This window comes from Erpetoichthys calabaricus, chromosome 1 (genome assembly GCF_900747795.2).
Source record: "Erpetoichthys calabaricus chromosome 1, fErpCal1.3, whole genome shotgun sequence".
NCBI lineage: Eukaryota > Metazoa > Chordata > Cladistia > Polypteriformes > Polypteridae > Erpetoichthys > Erpetoichthys calabaricus.
This window is the reverse complement of record NC_041394.2, coordinates 203,470,723-203,498,576: the sequence shown is the minus strand read 5'-3', so window position 1 is coordinate 203,498,576 and position 27,854 is coordinate 203,470,723. Positions and strand designations below refer to the sequence as shown.

At 35.3% G+C, this 27,854-nt stretch overlaps 1 protein-coding gene across 2 annotated transcripts in view; it reads left to right on the top strand.

Moving 5' to 3' along the window:
* The window catches only part of pdzrn4 (PDZ domain containing ring finger 4), a 419,600-nt gene that overhangs the window by 1,494 nt on the left and 390,252 nt on the right, over nt 1-27,854 (top strand). Inside the window, exons 2-3 of one of the 2 annotated variants that reach the window (XM_028810917.2) lie at nt 6,274-6,360; nt 14,155-14,253. In XM_028810917.2, coding sequence (XP_028666750.1) covers nt 6,274-6,360; nt 14,155-14,253 — 186 coding nt within the window. The remainder of the gene's footprint in view (nt 1-6,273; nt 6,361-14,154; nt 14,254-27,854) is intronic. The other variant, XM_051935720.1, reaches the window with a different exon arrangement.

The following is a 27,854-nucleotide window of genomic DNA, read 5'->3' as shown; positions in this document are numbered from 1 at the left end:
AGTAGCTTGATTTAAGTAGACACGATTTAAAATCGGTATACATAGAACATTTTCAGTTGTTACACACAACATGTCTTTAAAGATAGCATTACTATTTTATATGCAACATTATATTTTATATTTAACATTATTGTTTTTTTTCTCGTAACATGATTAAAAATACAGTATCCGTAATTTTGTAGCAACTTTCTAGAGTGAGCATCATGCCGAACAACTTTTACGGTGAAACTGTAGTTGTTTAGAATTTTTTTTCCCCACATGTATCACAGGCCAAGTGTCTCATGCAGTATGTAGGTAGTGGGCATTGAAAAGATAACAGTCCACAAGCCACACTACAGTACGCGCTGTTTCATTCATTTTATAAGGTCACGGAACTAGGGTCTATCCTTGTAGCATTGAGCAGATTTATTAAAAGCAACCTGTAATTGTAAGATCTGATAATTACTTATTAAGTGATGGACATGTTTAAAATCAGTTGTAGACTTGTGTACTATATTTTAGAAGTTATGGAAACTAACTGAAACTGGTAATTGTTACAAATGAAGCTCTACAGCAGTGTTAAAATACAGTATGTAAAAAATAAGAAAGGTAAAATATTCAGTTTTAAAGTACCAGGTTTTTAAAAGAGTATTGTGCTAATGTCCTTAGTAAATTTAGTATGTTAAGATACAGAGAGAATATTCTCAAAAGTATCAGCTTGGACTTTTTGCATTGTACCCTTGTGTTCTTCACACACCCCTAACACCATCAAGTATTATGTTTAAAGGACAGAAAATGAATAACCAGGGCGGTAAAGTGGCAGGGACATTACTGCTGCTGCTTCACAGATTCAGGGGACTTTGATCAAGCCCTGGTGTAGTTACTGAGTTTGTAGTTCAGTCATTTTCACTGTGTCTGCAAGGATTCATCTCTAGGTATTTCTGGTTTCTTCCAGCATCCCATAGATATGCATGTCTGTGTTAGAACATGTCTAAATTAATCCTGTTGGGGTAAGTGTATTCTTGTGTGTTATGTACCTTGTTGTGGACTAATATGATATCCAGGATTAATTCATACATTGCCCCTGATGCTTCAAGGATTGATGTATATTTGGGAATACAATGAGTAGGTGGTAAAATAAACTATTTAAAATAAATTAATGCCATATGGTACATATTGCTTATTGAAGATTTTTCAATTTATAATGCATTATACTGTGACAGGCTGGTGTCCAGTGCTGCTGGGATAGATACCCTTCATCCCATAATTGGATAAAACATATTTAAGAAAGTTATGTTATGTATTCTAATACAGTATCATTTTTGTACATAATTAAAAAAGACTGAAAGCAATATTCAGACAAATTTAAGATCATATTTAAATCCATCCATCCATTATCCAACCCGCTATATCCTAACTACAGGGTCACGGGGGTCTGCAGGAGCCAATCCCAGCCAACACAGGGCGCAAGGCAGGAAACAAACCCCGGGCAGGGCGCCAGCCCACCGCAGGGCACATGCACACACTAGGGACAATTTAGAATCGCCAATGCACCTAACGTGCATGTCTTTGGACTGTGGGAGGAAACTCATATTTAAATGAAGCGAAAAAATGCTATCTGTAGATTAAACATGAGAGTTTTAAACCAGTGCTTGAACACATTCTGCATTTCATTACATCTTTGGTGATAGATAATTTCTCCATAAAAAGTTCCTTGACTCTCAAGATGACATAAATACTTTATGCATAAAAATTAAATCTGGCAATTGGCCTGTACAAATCGATTTGACACAACAGCTTTTGTCATAAGACATTGTATGATAAGATACTGTGATGTCAGGAATGCAGAGTTTTCAAATGATGGTTGTCCTTTGAATGCTTACTTCAGCATGTAATGAAAAAACTTTATTTTAAAGAAAAGAAATAAACACAGACATTGAAACTAGAATTTTTTGTCTAATATGAAATCAGGATGGATGATACTAAATTCTGTAACTTTACAATTTTGTGGAATTTCCACTTTTTTTTTAGCATTTGTATTGTTCTTTTTCTGGGTGCTCTTTATTTCCTCTCACATCCCAAAAACTTCCATGACTGATTATTTAGCAGTGCTATAAGTGACAATATAAGTGACTGAGTGTTCCATGAGATGTACTGGTTCCTTTTCAATGGCTGGTTCCTGCCTTGTGCTGGATAATTCTGGAATCGGTTCTGGCTTTCTGGGACCCTGAACTGGAAAAGTGAGAACATTAGATAGATGGATATTTGTGATATTTTATGCAGAATAGAGTGGTATATGAACACTGGATAGTAGTAAATTCTTAGCTTAGATGCCATATGTGGGGAGTTTCCGTATTTTCTGTGTGTTGCAAGCATTTCCATGAAGTGTTACTGTATCCTGCAGTAGTTTATGGAGGTGAGCTTTATTAAAGATTGGTAATCAGTGTACTGTGAGCTAGCGTGTTTACATCTCCAATAACCTGAGTGTTTTCCCTAATTACCTGGCATATCATGGAGTGATAATTCTTGTTTTGGGGAATGCCTCAGTACATCATGACCCTATATTAGACAAAGAAAAAAATATTTGATGGATGAATGGACAATGGGGAGTATTTGGCCATTACCTGTGGTTACATATAGGATAATATACTTGAAGAACAGCTTTGTAAACATGCTATATGCTCAATGACAAAAGTTAAATATAATGTTTTTAATCTAAGAAACTTGTGTAAAAGAGAAATGGTTGATGGTACAAAATGCTGAGAAGTGGAGCAACATGTAGCATTTCATCTGTGACAATAGAAAAACAAATCAGCTGATTTTAGAATCACTGTAGCAACTTTAATTCAAGAGATAGTGAGTATTTTATAAAACAACTGCCTCCAGTGATGTAAATTGTTTATAACACATATGGATGAACAACCAAATGTAAAGCTGAAGCATAGCTGGTCTGGGCTGTGTTTAATCAGAAATGTGTAGACCCATTTAAAAGCATATTGTGACTTGGTGTTTGAGGGCTTTGCAGACTGTAAAAGCTACACACCTCGATGTTAGTTAAATTAGGTGAGAATACAGTGGTCTGAGCATGACACTTCCCCCATTCTGTGGTCATATGTTAAATGCATGATTTAATGCATGTGAAAAGATGTTTTTAGCCTGAGATCCTGTTTTCCTCAGACATAGTTCAGAGGAATATGATAGAAAATTGTTTAAAACATTTACTTTTCTGTGAGGAGTAAAAAGTTGATTGTGAAGAATGATAACTCTATATGTTGAAGGGAAAGGAGCAGTAATATGACTGTGATTTTGTGTAGGTGTGTGTAGGGAACAATGCCAAAGCATTTTGGTCTGTGTAAGAATAGACTATGAATGAAAGCCTTACTTGACCCAGGAAGTGCAGTTACATTGAATTTCAAAATGTACTGCTCTTGTAAATCCAACCATCCATCCATTGTCCAACCCGCTATATTCCTAACTACAGGGCCACGGGGGTCTGCTGGATCCAGTCCCAGCCAACACAGGGCACAAGGCAGGAACCAATCCTGGGCAAGGTGCCAACCCACCGCAGGCTCTTGTAAATGGTCAGGATCTAATAATTTTGCTGTCATTTCAGTGCATTGTGACATGAAAACCTACATCATGACTCATACACAGCCAAATGAATAATTACTGGTAAAATGCATAGGTAATACCAGTGACATGTTAAAAGGAAGTACATATTCTCATTGGTCATCTTAGTAGTTATACCTATCTAGTACTGAGTAGGACCCTCTTTTGCTAACATAATATTTTGATATTTCTAAAGGGATGGAACTGAAACTACTGTAATGTTAGTTAAGACAGGTTGAGATGATGCATGCATTGCGACATACCTCATTATCCTCCAGATATTATCTGTTTGAAAAATGGTCATAGCAGGATGTACATTTGTCAGCAAAAATGCATAAGTATGCTGTGGCATGCAGATATTGGTCAACTGACACCTTAAAAGACTTAATGTGTGCTACGAAGATATTCCCACACCATAACACTAACTCCACCAGTCTATACCATTGGTATAAAATGGGATGTATCAATGGATTCATGTTGTTTACACCCAAACTCTGATCCTGCAATCTGCATATTACAATAAAAACTGACATTTATCTAGGAAGGCAACATTTTTCAAGTTTTGAAGTTTATTTGCCCATTGTAACCTCATCTTGTTATTCTTAGCTAACAGGAGTAATTGCTGTAGTGCATCTACTTTACAGTCTGGCACATTATGCAATGAAAGATACCCTTCTGTAAATCATTGTTTTCAAAGAGCTTTTATTTGAGTATGTTCAGCCTTTCTGTTTCCTTGAATAAGCTGGTCTTTCACATCTGACCTCTTTAATGAACAAGGTGTTTTCACCCATAGAACCATTGATGGATCCATGTTTTTTATTATTTGTTTTTTTATTTGCAGTAATTCCTGTAAACTCTTGAAAACTCCAGCAACATCCAGTAAGAAGGCAGCTGTGATGCTGAAACTAACCATGTAAAGCACCAACAACCATACTATGGCTGGAGTCACTTAAATCAACCCCATTCTGATGTTTGGTTGAACAACAGCTAAATCTTATGATCATGTCTCCATGCTCCATATATTTTGATTTGCAAATACATGGCTGGCTGTTTGTAGCTGCAGATTATTTGTGTTTACAGACAGGTGTACTTGATATATGTGATAAAAAATAATGTAAATATAAACCTGAATTAAATAATGACTAAACAAAAGGTAAGGCTCAGGAGTGTAGTGGAATATACTGTACATAATGACAAAAATAGGCATAGTTGACTGAAAAAAATGGGAAGTTTAGTTAGGAACTGAGGGTATTGGAGTACCCATATCAGCGAGGAAAGCATGTCTGCACCCAAAAGGATTTTAACTTGGGAATGTGGGAAGCTCAGAGCATTACCTGAATGGCTGCTAGATTTGGATATTTCCATTGAGGAACTGGACATAGATAAAAGCTTTAAACATGGATAGAGAATTTTGTAACAGCCCATTGGGAGGAGCTTGTGTGAGAAACTGTCTTTATCAATATCCACATATGAGAGATGAAAACATTGTTCAGGGTCATAACCCACGTTTATATGCGATTCAAAAAATGTGTAACAGTGGAAAAGTAATCATTAAAGCCTTTTTAAATTAATTATATTGATCCTCAATCCCCGTAATTTGTTTGGGAGTAATCTGGGGAAGGAAAGAAGAAGATTATACAATCACGTTTATCAAAATTTACAAAGTAATTACTTTATATAATAACGTTGTACAGTGATTTCTGGTTTTAGAGACATTTTAGCTCTATTATACATTATTGAGGTTACCTTTGAAAAAACAGCTTTATTCATTGTTGAGTCATTATCAAAGTCCTCATTGGGTTTGGTCCAGTTTCTTAGTAATTTCTCAGCTTGTTCTTTATACAAAGTAAGCTGATTGTTTTTTGTGTTTAGCTTTTGTTAATAAGCAAGAAACATGATTTGTATTCAGGAGCAAGTGCTTATAAACATAACTGTGTCTGGTTGAAGAATAAATGTGAACATAATAATTAAAATATAAGCTTTAGTTATCTGTTGTTTGCTTTCTTAGTTTTTGCTAATTTATGAATACTGCTCCTATTTTAATTCCTGTTCCTTCTGTCTTTGAATAATTAGACTCAATTTTTAAAAATAGAAAATTTGCGTTTATGTGGTGAATCTATATGTATGAAAGGTAACTTATGATTAAGAATAGTATGACTACTAGAACCAGTTAAGGTACATGTTCTAATGCTCGTAAGGTGTATTTGTGGGTAGTGCACTAGATTACTGGCATAATTTTGAATGCCATAATTTATAGGCATAATACAAATACTAGCTTCTTCTGAGATTAGTTGCCAGTAACAAATATAGTACTGATGATTCTTACAATTAAAATAATACTATATACAGGGGGCAGCACGGTGGCGCAGTGGTAGCGCTGCTGCCTTACAGTAAGGAGACCTGGGTTCGCTTCCCGGGTCATCCCTGCGTGGAGTCAGAGCAGGAGGCAGATTGGCACAAAGTTAAAGGTTCAGGTACAAGAGTGAACTGGTCTGTGGTGGAGGCAGCACAAACCTGTTGTAATATTCTGTAATAGTTTTTATCCATTGTACTGTGCTGTCCTTGGATTTAGCTGAAATTAATCTTACAGCCAGACTCTAGTTTATTACACAGTACACAAAGATAATGGGTTTTTCAGAATAAATGTTTAAGCCCTTACACTCATTATCTTTCCTTTTCTTGAAGGGAGGAGAACAGAAGCCACTCAGCATAATTCTCCACAAGGAAAGTGACACTCTAGGATTCAATATTATTGGTGGCAGGCCAAGTCAGGTAAGTTATTTGAACAATTTTACAAAAAAAGGTACATAAGCTATAATGCATTTTTTTGTTTTTGAGAAAAGGGGAATATTTAATTAAAGATGTAATTGTTTGCTAGATTAAGATGTTTGTTTTAGAGTCAATATATATTTAAATGGAAAATCTCTATAAAGAGAGGTTAGCAATTAAATTAACATATAACACTTTGAAATGTATATTCTAATTTTATTTGTCACTGATACAATTGGATGTATAAAAAGTTTACATTTCCTTACAAAAAATTATTAAGAAATGGCCTTATTGTGTGTAAAGTACCATATCTGCCTGCTTGCCTGTAACACTCTTGCATTCCAACAGGGGATAATGGGATTTTACTATTATAAAACTTTAAAGTACAATGAATAGTATATTATTCAGTATTATGTTTTAGTCCAGATAAATTACAGCTGTCTGTTGCCATTCTTTGAAAATTGCAGAAGTAGTTTACTTTTTAGCAGTGCTCAAATGTGGACTAGTTAGTAATTTGTGTTCCTTTTACAGGCAACAGCAGTATAAAAATATTATAGATGTTGTTTGGCTAAAGTGATGCACTTTTAGACAAAACAATATAGAAATAGAGCATGGGTCAAATTACCTTTGACCTTCCTTTGTTATGGTCTGAAAAGGAAAGTAGAGAGAACTACAGGAAGAGTAAAACAAGGTTCTCAAATCAGTGACTGGAAATATGTTATTTTGAGTGCAGTGATGCATTCCTTCATTCAAAATGCCAGGGTTGAACCATATTTTAAACAAAAGAAAACTGAAAGAACAGCGTTAAAAAAGCTACAAATGAAAAACAATTGAGTAAAGAATAAAAACTTAAGGGGGGTATAAAATACCTTGAATTACTGTTAAAGTAAGAATCACAAGTAAAGCAGTGAAATCTTTAAAAATTAGCCAAATATGTTTTTGTTCTGTTAGTGCTATAAAACAAAAGGCAACTAGTCACTTCAGCCTTTCCCATCATTAAAAATCAGTACTAGAGACAAACACCTATGCATGTTAAACATCATATCGTCAAATGTGTTTTTTAAATGATAACTTTATGTTGCTCTTTTATGGTCTAGAAAGCCATACAACATGACTATTCAATTACAAATTCAGATAGGACAAATTTGCAAACCAAGAAATTTAGCTGGGCCAGACATTTTCAGTAGCCAGTAAGCAGCGGGTAATGATAAATTTTAAACCAACACAAATGAATGTCTTGAAAAAAAGGTAATGCTTATTTATTGAATTCCGTTTAAATTTGGTCACTTCTGACACAGACATGTCATCCAGCGCATAAAAAATAATTAAAAAACTATAACTTTACAGAATCTGAGGTAGTAGCAATAAAATATAAAGTAAATATTTTGGTCCTATGTGACCCAGACACATCACAAAGTGCATTTAAAAGAATAAAAAAGAACTATCAATGCTATCAGTGTACAAACCCTTAACAAGTGATAACAGTAACTAACACACATGAATACAACATCTTCTGCACACTGAGGGAACATAGGTTTCTTTTAAATCACCACGTGTGATTAGCAGTACCATTTTTTTAAGCAAAACGTGGTGGTATGCATATGTTGCGTTTGAGGTACTGTGACGGTATATACAGTAGAGTCAGAGACTCCTAGCGCTACATGTTTCGTTTATTTGGTGAAAAAACATAACATTTAAAATCTACAAATTCTTTGTATTTGTGTAGCGTTTTACTCACTACAACAACAACAACATTTATTTATGTAGCACGTTTTCATACAAATGATGTAGCTCAAAGTGCTTTACAAGATGAAGAAAGAATAGTTTATAATAGTTTATTATAGTGGTCTCCCATAGACTTTCTTGTATACTCAGATATCGGGATGGATATTTGAGGAGTAAACAGCAAGACAGTGATTATGTTTTTATATTATGTAAATTAAAGAACCATCAACAACAAATCAAATCAAATTAATTATATATTGGACAATTATTATAAAAGTAAAGTTGAATAAATCGGATCCTGCAACTGCATGAATAAAAGGTAAAGTACCACTTCCGGTTAGCGGAAATAGCCCAAAGGTTGATAGAAATCTACGTTTTGTACCTAATATATGTATGCAAAATTTGGTTGACCTAAGTGAAAGCATACTCAAGTTATTGTGTTTACACACACATGCGCACACACACACGCACACACAGACAGACATAAATTGGTATTTTCGGACTCAGGGAGGTCTAAAAAGTCAAGATTCATCAAAATCCATCCATCCATCCATTTTCCAACCCGCTGAATCCGAACACAGGGTCACGGGGGTCTTCTGGAGCCAATCCCAGCCAACACAGGGCACAAGGCAGGAACCAATCCCGGGCAGGGTGCCAACCCACCGCAGTTCATCAAAATCTTGACATCGAATTTTTGGACAATTATAATACTTTCCCTATACTTCGTATACGAGAAGGCCACAAGGCTTCCCAGCTGTCACTTTGCGAACTTCCCACAGGGAAGACCCGGGATGCAAACCCAGTATCTTCTTATCACAAGTTATCATCGCGAGTTATCATTATGACAACTGCACAGGCATGTTGTACCGTATAATATTGTACTCGATAGTTTTAAATTATAAACATAACATTTCTGAAATTGAACAATATCAACCGCAGGATAATAACAAGCTCTACATTCTACAAAAACGTTATGTAGTCCAGCAAAGCAATCAGTGCTTAATGTGATTGAGTTTTAAAGAAAATTCCTAACTTTTTGCATGTTTTCATCAAATTCAGTCTTTCTAATTCGTTCTTTATTTTGAGTGTCAATGACTGATCGTTGTCCTTGTAGCAGCCATGAATCCCTAGGATCGAAGCATGTGAGTTGATTGTCAACCAATCTTATAAAGAGAAGTGTGGAGACAGTTCTTATCAGTAATGAGGCTCTCACTATAGTAACAATTAGATTAAGTTGCGAAAACCCACGTTTGCACTCACTTGATTAAACTGGAATATAACAAAGACTCAGCATACAATTGATTGTAGAATCATTTAATATGTAGTTGATGCCATGATCAGCAGTCATGTACGAGGTACTGTCACAAAAAAAAAAAAAAACTGTTTCATAGACTAATATCACCAATTCCAAACACACAACAATGTGCTGCATTATGGATTGAATGTTGCTAAGCTATGCAAAGTGTTACATTCATAGTCTATACTGCTGTAGGAATTTATGTAGGAATTTCTGAAGGTTCGTGACATGTGTTTTTCTTGCTTTTTCTCTGCGATTCTGACAGGACCATGTTCTGTGCCTGTAGGCAACTTGGTGTTGCATGTGGCCTGCGGGCTGCCATTTGAATAGGCCAGCCTTACAACGTGCCATTTAATATTAAAAAGGCCAAAATGAAAAGTGCATGATCATTTTCTGAAAATGCTTTATTAGATTCTTATGTTATTCTTCAAATATATCAAAGTCTGTCACCCCTGTTTTCCATAGAACAATTTAATTCGTAGAATGTAACTTGATTATTTTTGGCTTGAGTCAGTTCTGCTACATTTTCCAGTATCATTACCGTATATATATGAAAAAGCAGTGTTTGAAAAACCTCCATTTTTGCAGTAGTCATAAAGTATAAAGAAACTGTGCTTAGGATTACAGTATATAGAAATCACATTGACACTGCCGGAGTCCATGTGCAAAAATATAATTGGAGAAAAAAGTTGCCAGCCCCAGTCAAGTTATCCCCTTGCCTCTATGGCAGAAATTAAGATATATAGCTGTTGGTCATGTGATCGGATTGAGTCCTTTGATTTTTATTTTCAAAAATTATTCAGACTTTTCAGTGACAGCAGAAACTAAGAATGCAGAACATACAGAGACTTTGTACTAGCAACATACTGTAATCAAACACATTAATTTTGCATTTTAAAGAAGGTGTCCAGTTCCAAAATTAATTATTTTAATACTGGAAAAGAGAAATATGACTTTCGACATATTTAAAAATTATTGCAATAGATTACTTAATAAAGGGGGCATTAATGTACACTGGAAGTTAGAAAAAAATTAGGAACTTACAGTTCCAGCTTTTAAATAAAGTAATAACCAAATCCTTGTATTTCAATTTTTTACTTTAAATGGAATTACCTTTTGCAGTTCCTTTTTTCATTTTGCGTAGGCTAATTGAATCCTACTATCCTAAACAATTGCCTTAAAAACATCTCACTGCATTACCTATCTATCCTATGTATATGTTGTAGCTGTATAGATTATATTATCCTCAGATTTTGAAGTGTCATTTCTTAGTAAGATGTCTGGTTGTCAGTTGAGATACTTACTTGCCCAAAGAAAGAACAATGTCACTCTTTACTCCAATCTATCAGAAAGCAAGACACTCTGGTTTTAGATAACATACATGGACACATTTTAATGGTAAATGGTTTTAAGCTTACTCATAGCTAAGACACCATTCAACTCAAACAGCAAATGATCATTCATGCAGTGTAGCTTAGTTACAAAATCACTGAACGTAAATCAATACATTGCTGTTTCAGTCTCTCCCAGAGACTTGCTATATGACCCTGAACAATCATTTAAATTGCTGAGGTGCCAGATATCAGCAGACATAATCTGCTTTACAACAGTTCTATACCTAGAGTATGTTATTGAAGACATTGTATAACATGCATTTTTTTGTTAAGACAGAAATCAAACGGAATAAGTAATTTTTTGTTAAACTGAAATTCTGCCCATCTCTACAGCAAACTTATCTTGTCAAAGAGTCGTCAAATTTTATAGCACCAAGCACATACTGTAGTGTGGTTGTCAATTAAATTGAAGTGCTGCTTTTTGATGTAACTTATTTGCAATTTCATGTGAAGGAATATTTGTTTTAATGAAAGAACTGAAAAGCATTTCAAATTTTATACTTTCTATTTTTTTAATTTTATGAGAAAATATGATGGCATAGTTGTTTTTTCAAAAGCTGGAATGGATTTCTTTACTAGTTAGTGAAGTTTTGCCACTTCCACAGCTGTAAGTGATAAATGGATTTTTCCCCCTTATTTTAATATGACAGCTTGCATTTAACAGCATTTTAGAAGTCCTTGTTTTAGTTTTGATTGATACTTGCTGTGGTAAATAGGGAGCAAGCTGCAAGCGGTAAAGTACAGTACGTAGGCACTATATTTAACTACTGTAGGTTTGGAGCTTAGTTGTATTTAGTGTGACAGAACATTTTATTAAATTAAAAAAGATGATCTGATAGTTGATGTCCACATGAACAAATTAATATGTCATCCTGATTGAGTGGGTAATGACATTTAGACTTATGAAATTGAACCAGATCTTGAAACAGTTTGTTTAACAAGCTTGATCGGTGGATTTGTCAAAATTACTTTGTTGATAAGTAGACCTTACTTTTTTAAGAAGTAATGGGTAGGCCTGTCACAGTTATTAGAAATTTGCCTTATCACAATAATTTCAGCAGACCACAATTATTTTGCATAATCATTGGAATCATTTCCATTCATCTGTATAAAAATAGCTGGATGAAATAGAAATGTCATATTTCTATCACTATTTTCAGTTCGTTTTCTAGCCACCACTAGTATACAAGTATTGTTTTGGTTGCTGACCTCACATAAACTTAATGTGGAAAGTGTACACCAGGATTCGCCTTTAAAGCAGCAGGCAACATCTTTGTGAAAAAAAGGCAATACTTCTGCAAAATAACACAGTCATGTTGATGTGGGAAAAATTTTCTGTAGTAATGCTGTAACACATTTCTGTTTTTTTTAAAGTACGGCAGGTAGTTTTACTTCAGGAAAACACAGTATGTATTGCTTTATGTTACTCATTTTTAAAAGTAATAAAGGTTCCCTTTGATGTTGAAGTTAGCAAGAAAATTTACGGCATTTGTGCAACGAGTACTGCCTCTGAGAGAATGTTCAGTACTGCTGGCAACATTATGACCGCAGTGAGATGTTGCCTTAAGCTAAATAAGGTAAATATGTAGGTGTTCCCTGCTCAGAATCAAAATAGCCAATAAGGAACATGATTGGCTTTGATTGTGGATGTCAGGGATATGGCCTGTTTTGGCCATAGTACATACCGTAGTTCATTTCGATTATGGTACATTTGTTACTGGTTGGTGTGTATGTTGTTTATGCCATTTCTGCGCTGTAAAATTATTTTTGTGTGCCAAGCCTAAAAGGTAAAATGCAATTTTTATTTATATTTTCCAATGTTCAATGCCAATAAAAGGCTCTTCTTCTTCATAAGATGTAGGAGTATTGTTAAACTATTATTAGTCATACTCAATATTAGTGGTATAAAATGAACAGAAAAAGTCAATTAAATTGTTAATTGCAATTACAGTGTTTGTGTAACAATTAATCATCTACTAACATTTCATGATCATGACAGCCCTAGAAGTGGGTTAAGAAATGAAGAGAATGGGGCAAAGACAACAATGTGGCTGGACATGTACTGTATTATTTAAGATAAGGTTGATTATCCTGTTTTTAACCTAGGTGGGGGCATAGTATTTTTTTACAGGGAGACTCTGAGCATATTATTTGCATTTAGTGCCTGTGTTTAGGTTATATTTTTAATATTAGGTGAAGTACAATTGTAAATTGCTTGTAAAATGCAACTATAGGAAAAATTACAACAATAAGGTGTCATTTTGCTTGGCTTTTCTCTGCATTCATAATGGCTAACACGGTACAACACCCTAGTACAACAATAAGGTTAGAATTTTTAAAAATCTCTTTTTAATATGAAGATTGGCTTTGGCTGCTTGTGACCAAGTCCTGGAAAAAAGATGGAACAGTTTATATATACACAGTATATATATGTATGTGTTGAGGAGTCATGGAGTATGATAGTACTTCCTCACATGTCTTAGGTTCCAGATTTATGTTTAAGTTGCCAACTCCTTCCCTGTGTTTTTTTCCAGCCTTTCTTTGATGGCTTTGGTTTCCTGGCAAACATCCAATCATAGACAGTTGTGTAAAAAAGCTTGACTGTGTTTGTTTGTCTGTATTTGTATATGCCTTCTGTGTATAGACTGTCAACTAATATAAAGAATGCTCCTGCATTGTGTTCAAATATGCTTTGGATCCTTTGTGTTGGCAAGTGTGATAAAGTGTTATTGGTAATGATTGGGAGCATATAATATTGTGTATTTATGATATTTATATTTAGGGCTTTTATTCAGCTTTTTAAGCTTAATTAATTATCCTTAACTGCACCTGAAATGGTTAAAATCATATATTATAAAATAAAATATTCTTTATTTTTAGCATGAAACATTCAAAGTAAAATCTATAGGAATATTAAACATGGAAGTTGCGCAGTGGGAAGCATTGATCCAATGCCCTAGGTTGGAATTCTAGGTTGCCCAGTGATTGATCTGTGTGTAGTGTGCATGTTTTATGCATGCCTCTAGAGGTTTCTCTAGGAATTCAGGCTTATTTGTTAGTTTCATAGGTAAATTCGTATTTCTGAATTTGCTCTTTGTGTTTGAACATTTGGGTGTGTGTGTGAATGGGCTTTAGAATAGACTGAAGTCCTGTACACTGTTGGTTCCTATTTTGCATCCAGTATTACTGAGGATGTGCTTTGGACTCTCCATGACACAAATTCGATTTAGTGGGTTTGAGAATACTGTGTTATGTTAATGTTTAATCCATTATGACTTGTATTAGTCTATATATAGCATAAAGCATTTGTTGTAATTAGGTAGTGTGCCATTATAATTAATGATTCTTTTACATTACCTTTTGCTAATTGTGATGAAACAGAATGAATCTGCTGCGGAAGGAATTTATGTTTCCAAAGTTACTGAGAATGGACCTGCTGACAGACCTGATGGACTCCAGCTACATGACAGAATCATTGAGGTAAGAAAAGTTTTTTGTAGAATTGGAATTGATTTTACAAGTCTGTTGCCTTTAGCAAGAGCTGGCATTTGCTTCTATCTGTTGAAAATGCATATTTTTAAGGAAGTAATAAATTACTATTCTACTAAATAACCAACAGCGAGCTAATAAGCACAGTAATTGTTGTTTTTTGAAAGAGTTGCTTTCTAAGTTGCGGAAGTGTTGGAGCCTTGTGTAAACTTCCGCCCCCCCCCCCTTTGGGGGTGGGGTGGGGGGAATTAGTTTCAGCTGCCATGAGCGGCCTCTTGCTGCGCTATGACAATGGAGTCTCTACTCACAGCTGTTTCCCAGCTGCATATGGTAATCAGTATTAAATGGTTCAGTCTGTTTGATTCATGGTTACATTTTATTTTAATATATTAGTCTCACCTTCAGTTATAGTGGTTTTGTAAAGCTGATGTATTAATGTGCATCATGTCATAAATTGAAAAGGTGAACATGAAGCAAAGTAAAATCACAAGCACAAAAATGCAGTTAGTCTAATAAAAACATGTTGATAGCCTGTGTCATCTTAGTTTAGGCGATGACTCACTGACCCCTAAAGACATAATAAATTTTCTTCTTCAAAGCATATAATGCGAACATATTTGTACCTTGACAACAAATTCTTTAAGGTTATCTTTTTTTGTGGCTATGATTTATTTGTTCGTTTAGTTTTGTATTCTTATTCACTTCATAACTATGGAGCTGTTTTTTTTATTTAACTAATTTTGTGGTATTCAGTGGTTGGCATATTTTGTTGACTAGTGATGGGGAGAAATTATGAGGTCAAAGTGTTTAAATGTTTCCTGCTATTAGACAGTGTGCAAAGAGTCAGTTTTTTGTCTGGATTCACTGTTTCTCTAATTAACTGGCTCTACTAATTCCATAGAATTGTTGCTGTAATGTTTTATTTGTATATTTTTTTAAATATACAGTAAATATCTGTTGTTGTTTGTGTATTTTTTTCTTGGAATGCTGCATATGTATTCATATTCATAATACCCAGTAAGTAACTAACAGTTTTAATGATATAGTTGGTTACACTGAGTATTTCAAGACTCTTCTCCTTTGCAAGTACAAATTCATTTAGAAATTAGACAGTAGCATTTACTAACCATTAAAAACAGGTGCCAATCCTTCCTTGTAGCCAAGCAATGTTAGTTTTTTTTTTTTTTTTTTTTACTACTGTCAAGTGTTTCCTTCACAAATTCTTGTGACATGGGTAATGGAGTTTGTCTGGGGGCATAGCTCCAGTCATGAAAGATGCATTTTGGGTGGACTGTTTCCTTTCAGTATTTTGCAACCAAAAGAGGTAGTGCTGTCAAGGCAATGAAAGCAGTGGATATTAAGTATGGAATTCATTTGCAAGAAGTTGTGCATGTAGTTTTTCATGGGTTGTGAAGATGAGGTGCTTGTGTGATCTTAATTCTAAATATTTCTGTTAATTTAGTATACTTTGGTGTTTATAAGCTTGAAATTATTGTATTTTTTTCTTGAATTCTAAGTTGCATATCCAGTCAGGGTAGAGCTGTGTAAAATGTGAATATTTAAAATTCATTTAGGTATGTTTTCTTGTCTCCACCATCTTTTCAATGCCATCTGCTTTCTTTCCACAGGGACTTCCATTTCCTCCTAAACTCCAGGCATATTAAGTTGGGTTATATTCCTCTGTGTGTGTGTTTGTCTGTGTGGGTGAATGTGTATTTTGAAAAAGGCACATGTTGCACAAATAGTTAAATTTAAATTTGCTTTTGTAAAAAAATGAAGTTTTTATATTGCAGATTCAAAATGGTAAACGCTCATGATACATAGATTTGCCAGTCAAGTTTTGAGAAACTTTAGCTTTCTTACAGTTCTCTTTAGCTGACAGTACTATTATTAATACTATTAATTATAAATCGAAATCAATGAACAAAAGCAAATTTAACTTATGTTTCTTTTTTAAATGTTTAGCATCATAACGTAGGAATTGCTAATGATAATTAATGTAAAAAACAAAATATCACACTGTTTCTTCCATAGCATTAGATTTTTGTAATGTTACACAACCTTCATAACCAAAATAGTTCTATACAAGCAAATCTTTACACATTCTTTAAACTAAGTTATTAAAGAAATCATCTTATGTTGTTCAGCCCGTGAAGAACATACACATTTGGCCTGTTTTGTAAACTCTGTTTAGTGTTTAACTGAAATATATTAAAAATTTAATCATGAAAGAATGTTTATAGATGCATTTAGCTTAACCCTGTCAGTGGTCATTTTTTTGTGCGTTTCTTATGTATAATCTATTCACAGATGTGCCTGTGTACTCTGTGTTAACTAAAGCAGCATTTTTTACTCATATTTACTGAGTGAAAACATACGGCCAGTGCAATTTTTCTTTAACAGGGTGCCTTCGGGATGAGTTGTGCTTGTCATTATTAATTACAATCAAATGTGAAATGATAAAATGAATTTGCATTTGTTACTTAAAGGGTTACTGTTTATTGTAAAAGACCTCAGCAATATGCAAAACTGGATTAACTCTAGTTCACAAAGGAGATTGATAAGAATGTAGTGCAACTAATGCCATTTCCTAAAGCACCTGTTTTTGTTTTCCTTCAGTTTAAACTTGCTTTTTATGGGAAATGTTGGTATCAAATGGTTCATGTTGATGATTAATAAGTTTCTTTGAAAATTGGTAATTTTGGTTGCATGCTATACTGTAACAGCATATCAGTTTTATACAGTATACTGTATTTTTAGGTTTGCATTTTGTCCCTGCACACTGGACTATACAGTTCCACCCTTCCAAATATGGACTTACTAAATATCAGATAGGAATCTAATCTTAAAATAAATTGTCTGTATGACTGTCAGTATAAAAGTTTCTTTTGGTCTACGTGCAAACAAAGTCATTTTTTTAATTAAATGTGTGGAAACATTTTTAAACTCCACTTGAGTTCATGTTATTCTCTTCCATATAACAGGTCATTATTGCTCGGTATATGTCAGGACTGGATCCATACTGATTGAGATGTACATGTACCTGTCTTTTTGAGTGCAATATTTTTTCCAATAATAAACTCCAATTTACTGAGAGAATTTCATGGTTTTTGGAGCACCAGATATAGTCTCTTAGACAGTTTTCTCTGGATTATAGTTGTAAAACAGTGGTTCTTAAAGTGTTTTGGAACAAGAACCAGTTTGCAAAAGTCAAATATATGGTGGAACATACCTATGGTCAACAACCAGTGATTGTCACCGGCAGCATACCTGTAGATTTAAAAGATTACCTTGGTTAGAGGTGTGATCTTAAATCTGTACATAGACCAAAATCAGTTTTGACTAAGTGAATAAGTGGAGGGGTTGTTAAAAGAGTGCATTCACAACAAGTGAAACTGATGTTGAAGTAAAAGTTATTATTGTCCAGAATTGTTTTAGACCCATTCCTTGTGGACCGAAAAGTGGCGAGTTCATTTAGGAGTGTGAAAGTCTGGTGGTAGCCTGATTATCTATATATATAATTCACTAAGCCACCGATAAGTAGCCACCCATGGAAAGCACGCACCGCCGACAAGTAGCCACCCATGGAAAGCACGCAAGACAGCCACGGCCACCAACTCTAAGACCATTGGATACGACGACAACTCGCAGAGCCACGCCCACCAACTCAGACGCAGCAACTCACAGAGCAGAGCGTCATTCGCGTTCGTCTCTGCTACACTCCACATGCAACTCTGAAGAAGTATGTATGTGAATCGCTGTATGCGGCATGTAGAACAGTTTGCGAGGGGTATCCCATGGTCTTACAGTTGGTGGGCGGGTCTCTGTTAGTTGCTCTTGTGAGGTTCAGTCTCTCCCTGTGCATTTCCTGTGCGACACACACACACACACACACATAGGCAGCGCGAGAGAGAGAGCCGCACACACACAGAGGCAGCGAGAGAGAGAGAGCCGCGCACACACACAGGCAGCGCCAGAGAGAGAGGCGTGCACACACATAGGCAGCGCCAGAGAGAGAGCCGCGCACACACACAGGCAGTGCGAGAGAGAGACAGAGGCACACACACAGGCAGTGAGAGAGAGAGAGCCGCGCACACACACAGGCAGCGCCAGAGAGAGAGCCGCGCAGACACACAGGCAGCGCCAGAGAGAGACAGAGGCAAAGCCACATACACAGGCAGCGCGAGAGAGAGAGATGCACACACACAGGCAGTGCGAGCGAGAGAGAGGGCTGGACTCATAAGATTTTGTTTTCACTTCTGTTTACAGCGATCGGTTCGCAGTGTGCATTTTTGAAATGTTACTTTTCTTGGTGGTTTATTAAATTACAGATTTTTTCAAATGTTCATTTTTTTGTTTCTATAGCGCAAACTATTGCAGTGTTAGTTTTCTCTGTTGTTCAAGGTTTTCTCAGTGTTATGTAGTGTTTTTACATTTAGTTTACTATTACGCTGTGCATTCTATGGTTTAATTATATTTGTGCTTAAAAACTTACAAAAATATATATTTACACACAGGTCGTATGGTCTGGAACGGATTAATTGTATTTACATACAATCCTATGGGAGAAATTGCTTCGGTTCACGACCAAATCGGTTTACAACCAGAGTTTGGGAACGAATTATGATCGTGAACCGAGGTTCCACTGCATTCTTTTCGGTTATGACGCATGACCGCGTCCACCATCGCAAACTGTTTTACACACCATGGTCTTAGAGTTGGTGGGCGGGTCTCCGTGAGTTGCTCTTGCGAGCGGGCACATGACCAGGCGGTGTGTATGCTTCGAGAACGAGGGTGGACGCGGCAGGACCATCTAAGAAGAGGCATGTTTGTCACGGATGTGAATCGCTGTATGCGGCGTGTAAAAGTTTGTTTGTCGCGGATGTGAATCGCTGTATGCAGCGTGTAAAACAGTTTGCGAGGGGTATCCCATGGTCTTAGAGTTGGTGGGTGGGTCTCTGTTAGTTGCTCTTGCGAGCGGGCACATGACCAAGCAGTCTGTATGCTTCGAGAGCAAGGGTGGACGCGACAGCACCATCTAAGAAGAATCACATTTGTTGCGGATGTGAATCACTGTATGCAGCATGTAAAACAGTTTGAGAGGGGTATCCCATGGTCTTAGCAGTGTCTATGCTTCGATGTGAATCGCTGTATGCAGCGTGTAAAATGCTGTATTGTATGTTGCCCTCTCCAGAGTAATCTTTTCATTCACCTACAGTCGTATCCTCAAAACCAACCCCATTTGGACAACTGTGTCTTTCAGGAAGTGTTCGCCCATCAAAACATAATTATGCGCCGTATGCTACGCCGCGGGTTGGCTAGTTATTAATAAATGCCTAAGTAAGCAGCTAATGGGCTAATGTATCTGAGCGATTTTAAAAGCAGTTTCTTCTAATCAGTGGATATACTTAAGTACTAGTACTTATGTTGGAGTTTTGGTTTGCTGTAAAATATGATCAACTACCAGTATGGGAGGGTTGGGGGTATCCACTGTTTGGGTTTTTGATCTCCGCAGTACACTCAAATTTGAATAATGAGTTAGGGTAGGGGGGAAATTGGATATGCATGATGCATGCCTGTACATCTGAAAAAACTACTGGGACTTACCAGCATGCTAAGCCCTGGCTTTGATATGACAACTGTAACCTTGTGGACCACTTGACTCACATCTGTGAATCACAGGCGGTCTGTGAACTGCACTTTAATAACAATGTTCTAAAAATTGTAAAAAAAAAAATTGTTGCAATCATTAATGTAAATCACTTACAGTAGGTATTAACAGATGGAGGATATAACCTGTCATTTCTGCATGGAAGACTGACTCCACACCTGACCACATGGAAATATAAATATTTATATTATAATTAGTTAATGGGAAGTAAATTAATTAAATTAAGTTATTGTAAGATTTTAAATTGCCAGCATATCATCTGTAAAAACTACAATTTCATTTTTATCTGAAATGTTTTGCTTAGCAGCATTTTACACTATAGCATAAAAAAATGCTGATCTTGAATTTTAAATGTATAATTTGGACCAGAGCAACAAATACATTATATCTTTATGGATAATTTCCATTTTTGATACTAGGTAAAAAGTTACATCTGAACCATACCACAGCACAAAAACAACATTGTAATTGAAATGTACCTATCCTAGCCATGCTGTCTCAGGGAGTATAGATGCTGGGAGGAGGAGGTGGCACTGAGTGATCCCTCAGCAAAGATAGCACATCTCTACTGAGGGATCAATGATCAGGTGATAGTGGGTTTTCTGCCATCATTAAGCCTTCGCCAGAAATGGACTGATAATGGCATAGATAAAAGAATGTACAGTATGTAGCATCTTACAAGATAGATTGAAATGTGATATTACTTCATACGTTTGGGTTGGTCACAAAGAACTCATGGTCTAAGGGTTTGTAGCTCCATTGAAAGGTGATCCTAAAAGCACTCGTGTGCCCTCATTGGAATTTATTTAGTAAATATTCAGTATTTTCTTGTATAGTGCTCCTCAATGTCTACAGGTTTAGAGCACTTATAAATTTCTACTAATATAATGCAGTAAGTAATACAGCATACTTGAATACACAAAGAATTCAAAATCCTAAAACATTTACATACATAAACATGCATTTAAAAGTTAACAAACAGTAATTCACCTCAATTGAGAATATTTGTTTTTTCTCTCTGTCATGCATTTTTAAAGACACATCCACAGTTGATTATTAGCTTTCCTTTCACTTCTGGCTGCATACTTGGATTCTTGCACTTGAGTCTACCCTCAGATTGGCTCTTGGATTAGCTTGGCTTTTGCTCATGGCTAATCTAACTATGTGAAAAATGGATTGTTTAAGGAGTTTTATCTATAGTCAAATGTTGATTGTAAATATTTAAAATCTAAGTATTGGTAAAATAGTGAAAATGCAGTTCATTGAAGAAGTTATTGTGATTCTGCTTGTAAAATGTTTATTGTGAACAGTAAAATGACTCATAAAATGTAATAAGAAAAAAATCAAAAAATTTATACAAAACATATAAGCTGTTTAGAAATGAGTGAATGAAGATTCTGTTATCATGTCAGTGCTTTACTAATAGGGTTGTGCAGACTTTGCAGGCAAAACATGAGTTTCTAAAATAAGCCCCCATTTGATTATTGGCTAGTAACCACTCTAGCGTATCTTTTTCCTTTGTGGAATGAGGAGGTCATCAGAATTCCCTTTGCAATCCCAGAGCTCTGAGTGCAGTTGTTGAGAAAGAGCGCAAAGACTGAGCAGAGTAGTATGGCTGTACAGCAACTGTGATTGTTTTTCACCTTATTCAGTGCAACAGGTGTAAAAATGTCACTATAGAGGGTGTGCTAAATCAAAATTACATTTTTGGGATAATGGCAGCTGCATTTTACTCATGAAATAAATGTCTCTTTCTGCTGAAAGGAAATCCTGATTATGAAGTCTAATTATAAAAACGAGTAAATGAATAATAATAGCAAATAGTGCATAATTTCAATGACATGCTTAAATTTCTAGTTAGTGTTGATCAATTTGAACCTGAATTATTTTGTCCTCAATTGTCTGGCTTCTAAATCACCTTTTTTATTTAAAATGTTTGCCAGGAACAGCACTATAAACACTTTTGTCGTAAACTTATCATAATCTAGATAAGTTTTCACAAGTTAATTCAAATTTTGAGGTTCCAAAAAAGTTTTTCTGCAAGCGTTTGGCCTGCACTAATGCGTTTTGCACATTAAACTTTTTTTTGATAAGCTAAACCATCTCATATAAATTAATTTGTGAGTGAAAAATATAAAATGTGCTTAACAAATTTCATTTTCTATTAATATATGCTTAACTGTATTAAGTCCAAAAATGAGACACAGCTATGCATTTGAGTTAATAACTTAGCTCATTTTAGAAGCTTTGAGATATTTCTAATAGTAAGAATACAAAATCTGACAGTAATTTGTTACATATGTATTTACAAGGGAAATGCAGCATTTTTTTATACTATGGCTGAGTAGGGCTTGGAACGACATAAATTGTCAATGTAATGGCATAGTGCTTAAAATAAAACCTAGGATTAAAGTTATTTTTACACTAAAAATAAACTACAAGAAAGTTTGCATTTAGTGTTTTATTGCTGAGAAAGAGGTGAACTCTCTGTCATCAACTGAGTGAGCAGACTTCTGAGTTCTGCAGCAACTTCGAGGGCATCATATTATACAATGGGCTGCTCTCTGTGTCCTTTTTCAACCTTTCTGCCCCTCACTACACTTGCTATTCTCCCAGCAGTAGTGGATGAACCCCTATATTTTACCAGTGACAAATTTTATATCCCCACATGGAGAGGCTGGCCTTGACCTCTGCTTTTTGAGGAAAAGAGAGCTTCCTCTGTAGAAGTGAAAAAGCGTGTTTCTGATTGTGAGAGCATCTTTTACTCAATCTCTCTCTATTTACAAATATATTTAGTATTTAGAAACAACAACATGAAGTTCAGTTTAACTTTATGTTGTTAGGATGTATGGATAATGGTATTTGCTGGAAACAGTTGCAGTAGCAAAGGAAAAATGTGCAGTTTTAAAGAGTCAGAAACATAAAATGACTTTACTATATCCATGTCTTCCTTCCATGGTTTTATGTTCACCAAAGGGCAATGAAGCAGACACCAGAATCCTTAGTGGTTCATTCTTTTATTCTTCAGTCATACATGAATCTGCACCAAAATTCAACAGCAATACTATTCCATCAGGGAATCTGGATTAGATGCCTCCCCTTATTATAACTTTCCTACAGCCTCCTCATAATTGCTGCTTCATATCCTGCTGCCAATTCTCATTATTAAACCACACGCCTCCTTCTCTCCGATACTGTGCATCCTCTTGTTTTACACTTTAGAATAAAGGCTAAAATACTAGGGCAGGTGAATACATTTTATATCTTCACTGAAATCAATTTTAAATCTTTCAGTTGATGGAATCGTGCAATGTTTTGTTTGTTAATTTCATCACTAAACTGTCTTATCAAAGGAATTATTTTAAAGTTAACTGATTGAAGCAAGTGTTACAAACTCCACACAGAGCCATAGCAAGGTTTGGGGCAGCCACCCGTATAATGAGTATCCTGGCTGCAATGTCGTAAAAAATGAATACTGCACTGAAGTGCACAAAACCGAGCCCATAACAGAACTGAGGGAATAGGGAAACGGTGGAGGCTTTTAAAGGGGAAGACAGGATGTGAGGTCAAAGGAGTCGGGCTCATGAGGGTCTTCAACCATAGGCTCTAGCCCGGACGTGACATCACAGGGGCCGGAGCCGGCAAGGTCTTCTTCCATAGGCTTGGTCCTGGAAGTGACATCAAGAGGACCAGGTGGAATCTCCCGTGACTGGTCTTCAGGAAAGGGAGTAAAAGAGTCAGTGCACTCTGTCACATCCTGGTTTGAATAGGAATTGCCCTTACTCAAACCCTTTAGCTGCCTCCCATGCACACGTGTGTGACACAAGTAATTAAGTTTTTATATCTGCATAAACTCAATTTGGATTTTTTTTTGTCCGAGTGTGCACAATACCAGAGTGGGGTGAAAATCTGTGTATGTAGTGGTGGAACAAAGCACAAGTACATTGAAATTTTGGGTTTACTTTCATCTCACTGCACACCTGTTTCATGCTCTCCAAACTGTACTTGCTTGCTTGCCTTAGCTGATGTAGAAAAGGAAATACTGAAGAAATTAGAAAACACCTTGTTAGCTAAAAAACTGCAAGCAATTTTTATTTTGGAGACCAGCTTCAAAGTAAAGCAAACTGAGTATAATAGAGTAATTAGAAACTAACAGAACTGAGGCTGATAACAACAAAGAACTGATTTAAAAAAAATCAGTTATTTTCAGTTGGTTTGGTTTTAGAGTTTCCATTCGTATTTAAAAAATAATACTTTGCAAATTATGACAATATGTCTTTGTCTTATGACGTTGTGCTTTATAAATAAATTTAGATTTGATTTGGTTATTCTATAGTGGCTAAAGGCCTTTTTAAACACCTGAAAACCACACATGCACATGAAAATAAAGGAGCTACTAGAAAGTGCATGACAGTTAGCCAGTACAACAGTGGAGCTCAGCTCAAAATGTCATGATCTGAAAACAGCTATCGATTTAAAGCATCATTTTCTGCTTCACTCTGTACAACACAAACTGCTCAGATTGGAGAAATGTAACATGCACTTGCCTATCACATAGACATTGAACCAATTCTATTTGTAGAGAACGAAGACTTTAGAAAGTTGATTCAAACTTTGGACTCACGATATAAGATGGTGATCCATAAATATTTTAGCCAAACATGTATATTAGAACTATACACAGAATATCATAACAGAAGTTGTGTACAAAATAAGTAACACTGCAGTCTTTTCCTCAACAGCCGACTTAATCTTCAAGGAGAACTATAGATGTTTAGTTTTCAATTAACTTCATTCAATTTCCTGTTTATTTTACTCTACATTTATTTGTGTAGACACATAATAAATAAAAGTTAATGTACTTGATTCTCTAAAATTGTATCTTCTTTTGAGTAATTTCCTGTGGTATCAATAAAGTGAAATTTACCTGGAAGTACTGTAACGGACCTTTCCTTACAAGTTTTTTGATGTTGTGATGTTGTATCGGTATCGTCGGGCTAGTGGAAACTATCATGATCTCAATTTGTCAGTTTATCCCTCACCCTACTTGGTAATTTGAAACACAATTTTAACATTGGCATGAGCATAACAACTTGTTGACATTTAAGGAAAAAATCTTTCCATGTTCCATTTTCAGGACGTAATGACTACTTGTGCTTGCCTGTTTTTCAGTTTCCTATTGTTGTATGTTAGTTTTTCTTTGGTCCTAATAGAACTTGGCTTTCTAAAATAACAGTCTTAAACATTTTTTATCTCCAAAAATATATTTATTGCTTTCAGCTACAATCAGTGCTTAATATTTAGTAACAGTGTGTGCCTTTGCTTACAACCTGACTATTCACAGGAGCTTCTCAGGTAAGTTGTTATATCTTAATGGCTCAAATATTGTTAGAGCCTAATGGACTTTAATTTATTTCATAGCAGTTTGCATGTGTTTTTATTAAAATGATTTTTCTTTCTTGGGACTTTATATTGTTTACATTTGTTATTCTGGTTATTCTGGAAGTGTGTAATCTAATTAATTACAGTACTGAGCATGTATAAAAAATAAGATAAAGTCTGTTTCCCATACTTGGACCGTGTTGCATATCCTAAATTAGATGTGTAGCAACAGGAAAATTTCACTGCAACTCAGTTATACCTAAGATGCCACAGAATATGTGTATCATATGTCCAAGCAAATCAAACAGTTTTTAGGTACAATGACTTCATTGTAGTTACTAAGGTAATTTTAATATTCCTGTAAGTTTTATCCCAGACTTTAAGACAATTGAGTTGTTTTTTCCCCTGTGTAATGAAATGTTTTTGCTAAATTATCTTATATTTATAATCATAATTAAATAATAAAAGGAAACATAACTCATTTTTGTACAGATTTTACCTGTAACAGCTGTATAATTCACATTCATAGGAGGCTTTGAAATAGTTAAAACTGGTTCTTTCAGTAAAACACAGACAGGAAAGTGGCAATGGAAACATGACATATGATTTCCTCAGTGGAATTCTGAGCTGCTTTTCAGGCAAGCAATTAAATATATTTTCTGTGATCCTTTGAACAATGGGGGTAGTTTTGCCTTTTTTTTATATATAGAGTTAATATAATGAAAAAGTGTGTGTATATGTAGATATATATATTGGACTTGAACGTGATCTGTGTTTAAATTCTTGATTTGGTAATTGTCTAGAAATTTACACTATTGTACTTCACTTTTAATGTGGTCATCATCATATCTATGCAATGAAAACCAAGGTGGAATACAGTACAATGCAGAGTCCTATCTTTGCCGTATCCATTTACTTACATTTGGTTTCCTCTCCATTTTAATGTAGCACACATCTGAATCATAAGTTATCTGAGAAGCCTACCAATGGAGGTGCTTAATGAGCCTAAATTCTCAAACCGCTGAACACACTTACCATAGTTTGTGTTGGCCAGGTTTTTTTTTCATTTTTTGAACCTATACTATACCTTAATATTTATATAGGTCTTCTGCAGGTAGTCTATGTCTGATTTCAGTGAGCTGAGATGTAAAACACCTTTGTTCTTGAGTTCATGACTAAGACCTTTAACCTTCTATCTTACTAAATGTAATGACTGATCAATATTGTACATTTCCTATGTATTTTGGATTTCATTTTTGATAGAAGATAACAAATCCCATCTTCTAAAACATTAGATCTTGAATTTTTTTTATCCTTTTAAATTTTGAAAAGTTTCAGGTGATGAATTGTGCAGCTAGTAATGTCTCAGAGAGGTGTTGGATCAATACTGCTGCTTCTCACAACTCTGGATTTGCAGCCCCCTTTGTAGTCTGCAGCTTCCTGAAAAATGTGTCCCTCTCAGGTCCAGACCCGGAATCTCTTTAATATTATTAATGAAATGTACATTAGTTAAAACAGTGTGCTGGACCAACATTCAAACCCTGGTAGTATGATTACATAATTTTGCATAATGCTAGCATTGTATTGTTTTAAAAATTTGGTAGATCGGTACTTTTTTCCGATATTTATATATATAGTGCTGATATTGCAAAACACTATCTCAGAGTAATATCATAGGCACAGCATAAGGTAAAATGAGACTTGCTTTCTCTCTCCTTTCCTTTTTTGCCCCTCCTATCTTGAAACTAAATCCAAACATTTTATAGTTCCTGTCCTCTGATATACCACAAAGCAAGACACTTTTGAAACACATAAATTCCCTCTAACTACTTTAAACTGATAAACTACTGAAATACCAATCACATTATTACCTTTTCCAACAAAGAAGGTGTTATAACATTATCAAAATATTGAAATTGTATGGGTATTCAGAATTGATAATCACTTTTACTGGTTACTGATGTTCATAAATATTAAAAACAAATCAGATATCCACAGTAATATTAGAAATTAACTGTAAAAACTGTGAAAAGCTATAGTATATTAACAAAAATAATTTAATGGATTGTTACCTGGAAGAAACCAGAGTATACTGCAGTCATTAACGCTGAAATGATATATTTTATGTACTTACAAGAATTAAAAGAAGAGAAACTAAAGGAAAAGAGAATTGTGAGAACTATTAAGGATCACTAATGATCAAAGTGATATCTGCCAAACAAAATAGTAAAGTGCACAAAAATAAAAGTAATAAAAAGTAAAAACAGAATAACCTAATAAAAGTATCCATCCATCCATCCATTTTCCAACCCGCTGAATCCGAACACAGGGTCACGGGGGTCTGCTGGAGCCAATCCCAGCCAACACAGGGCACAAGGCAGGAAACAATCCTGGGCAGGGTGCCAACCCACCACAGGACACACACAAACACACCCACACACCAAGCACACACTAGGGCCAATTTAGAATCGCCAATCCACCTAACCTGCATGTCTTTGGAATGTGGGAGGAAACCGGAGTGCCCGGAGGAAACCCACGC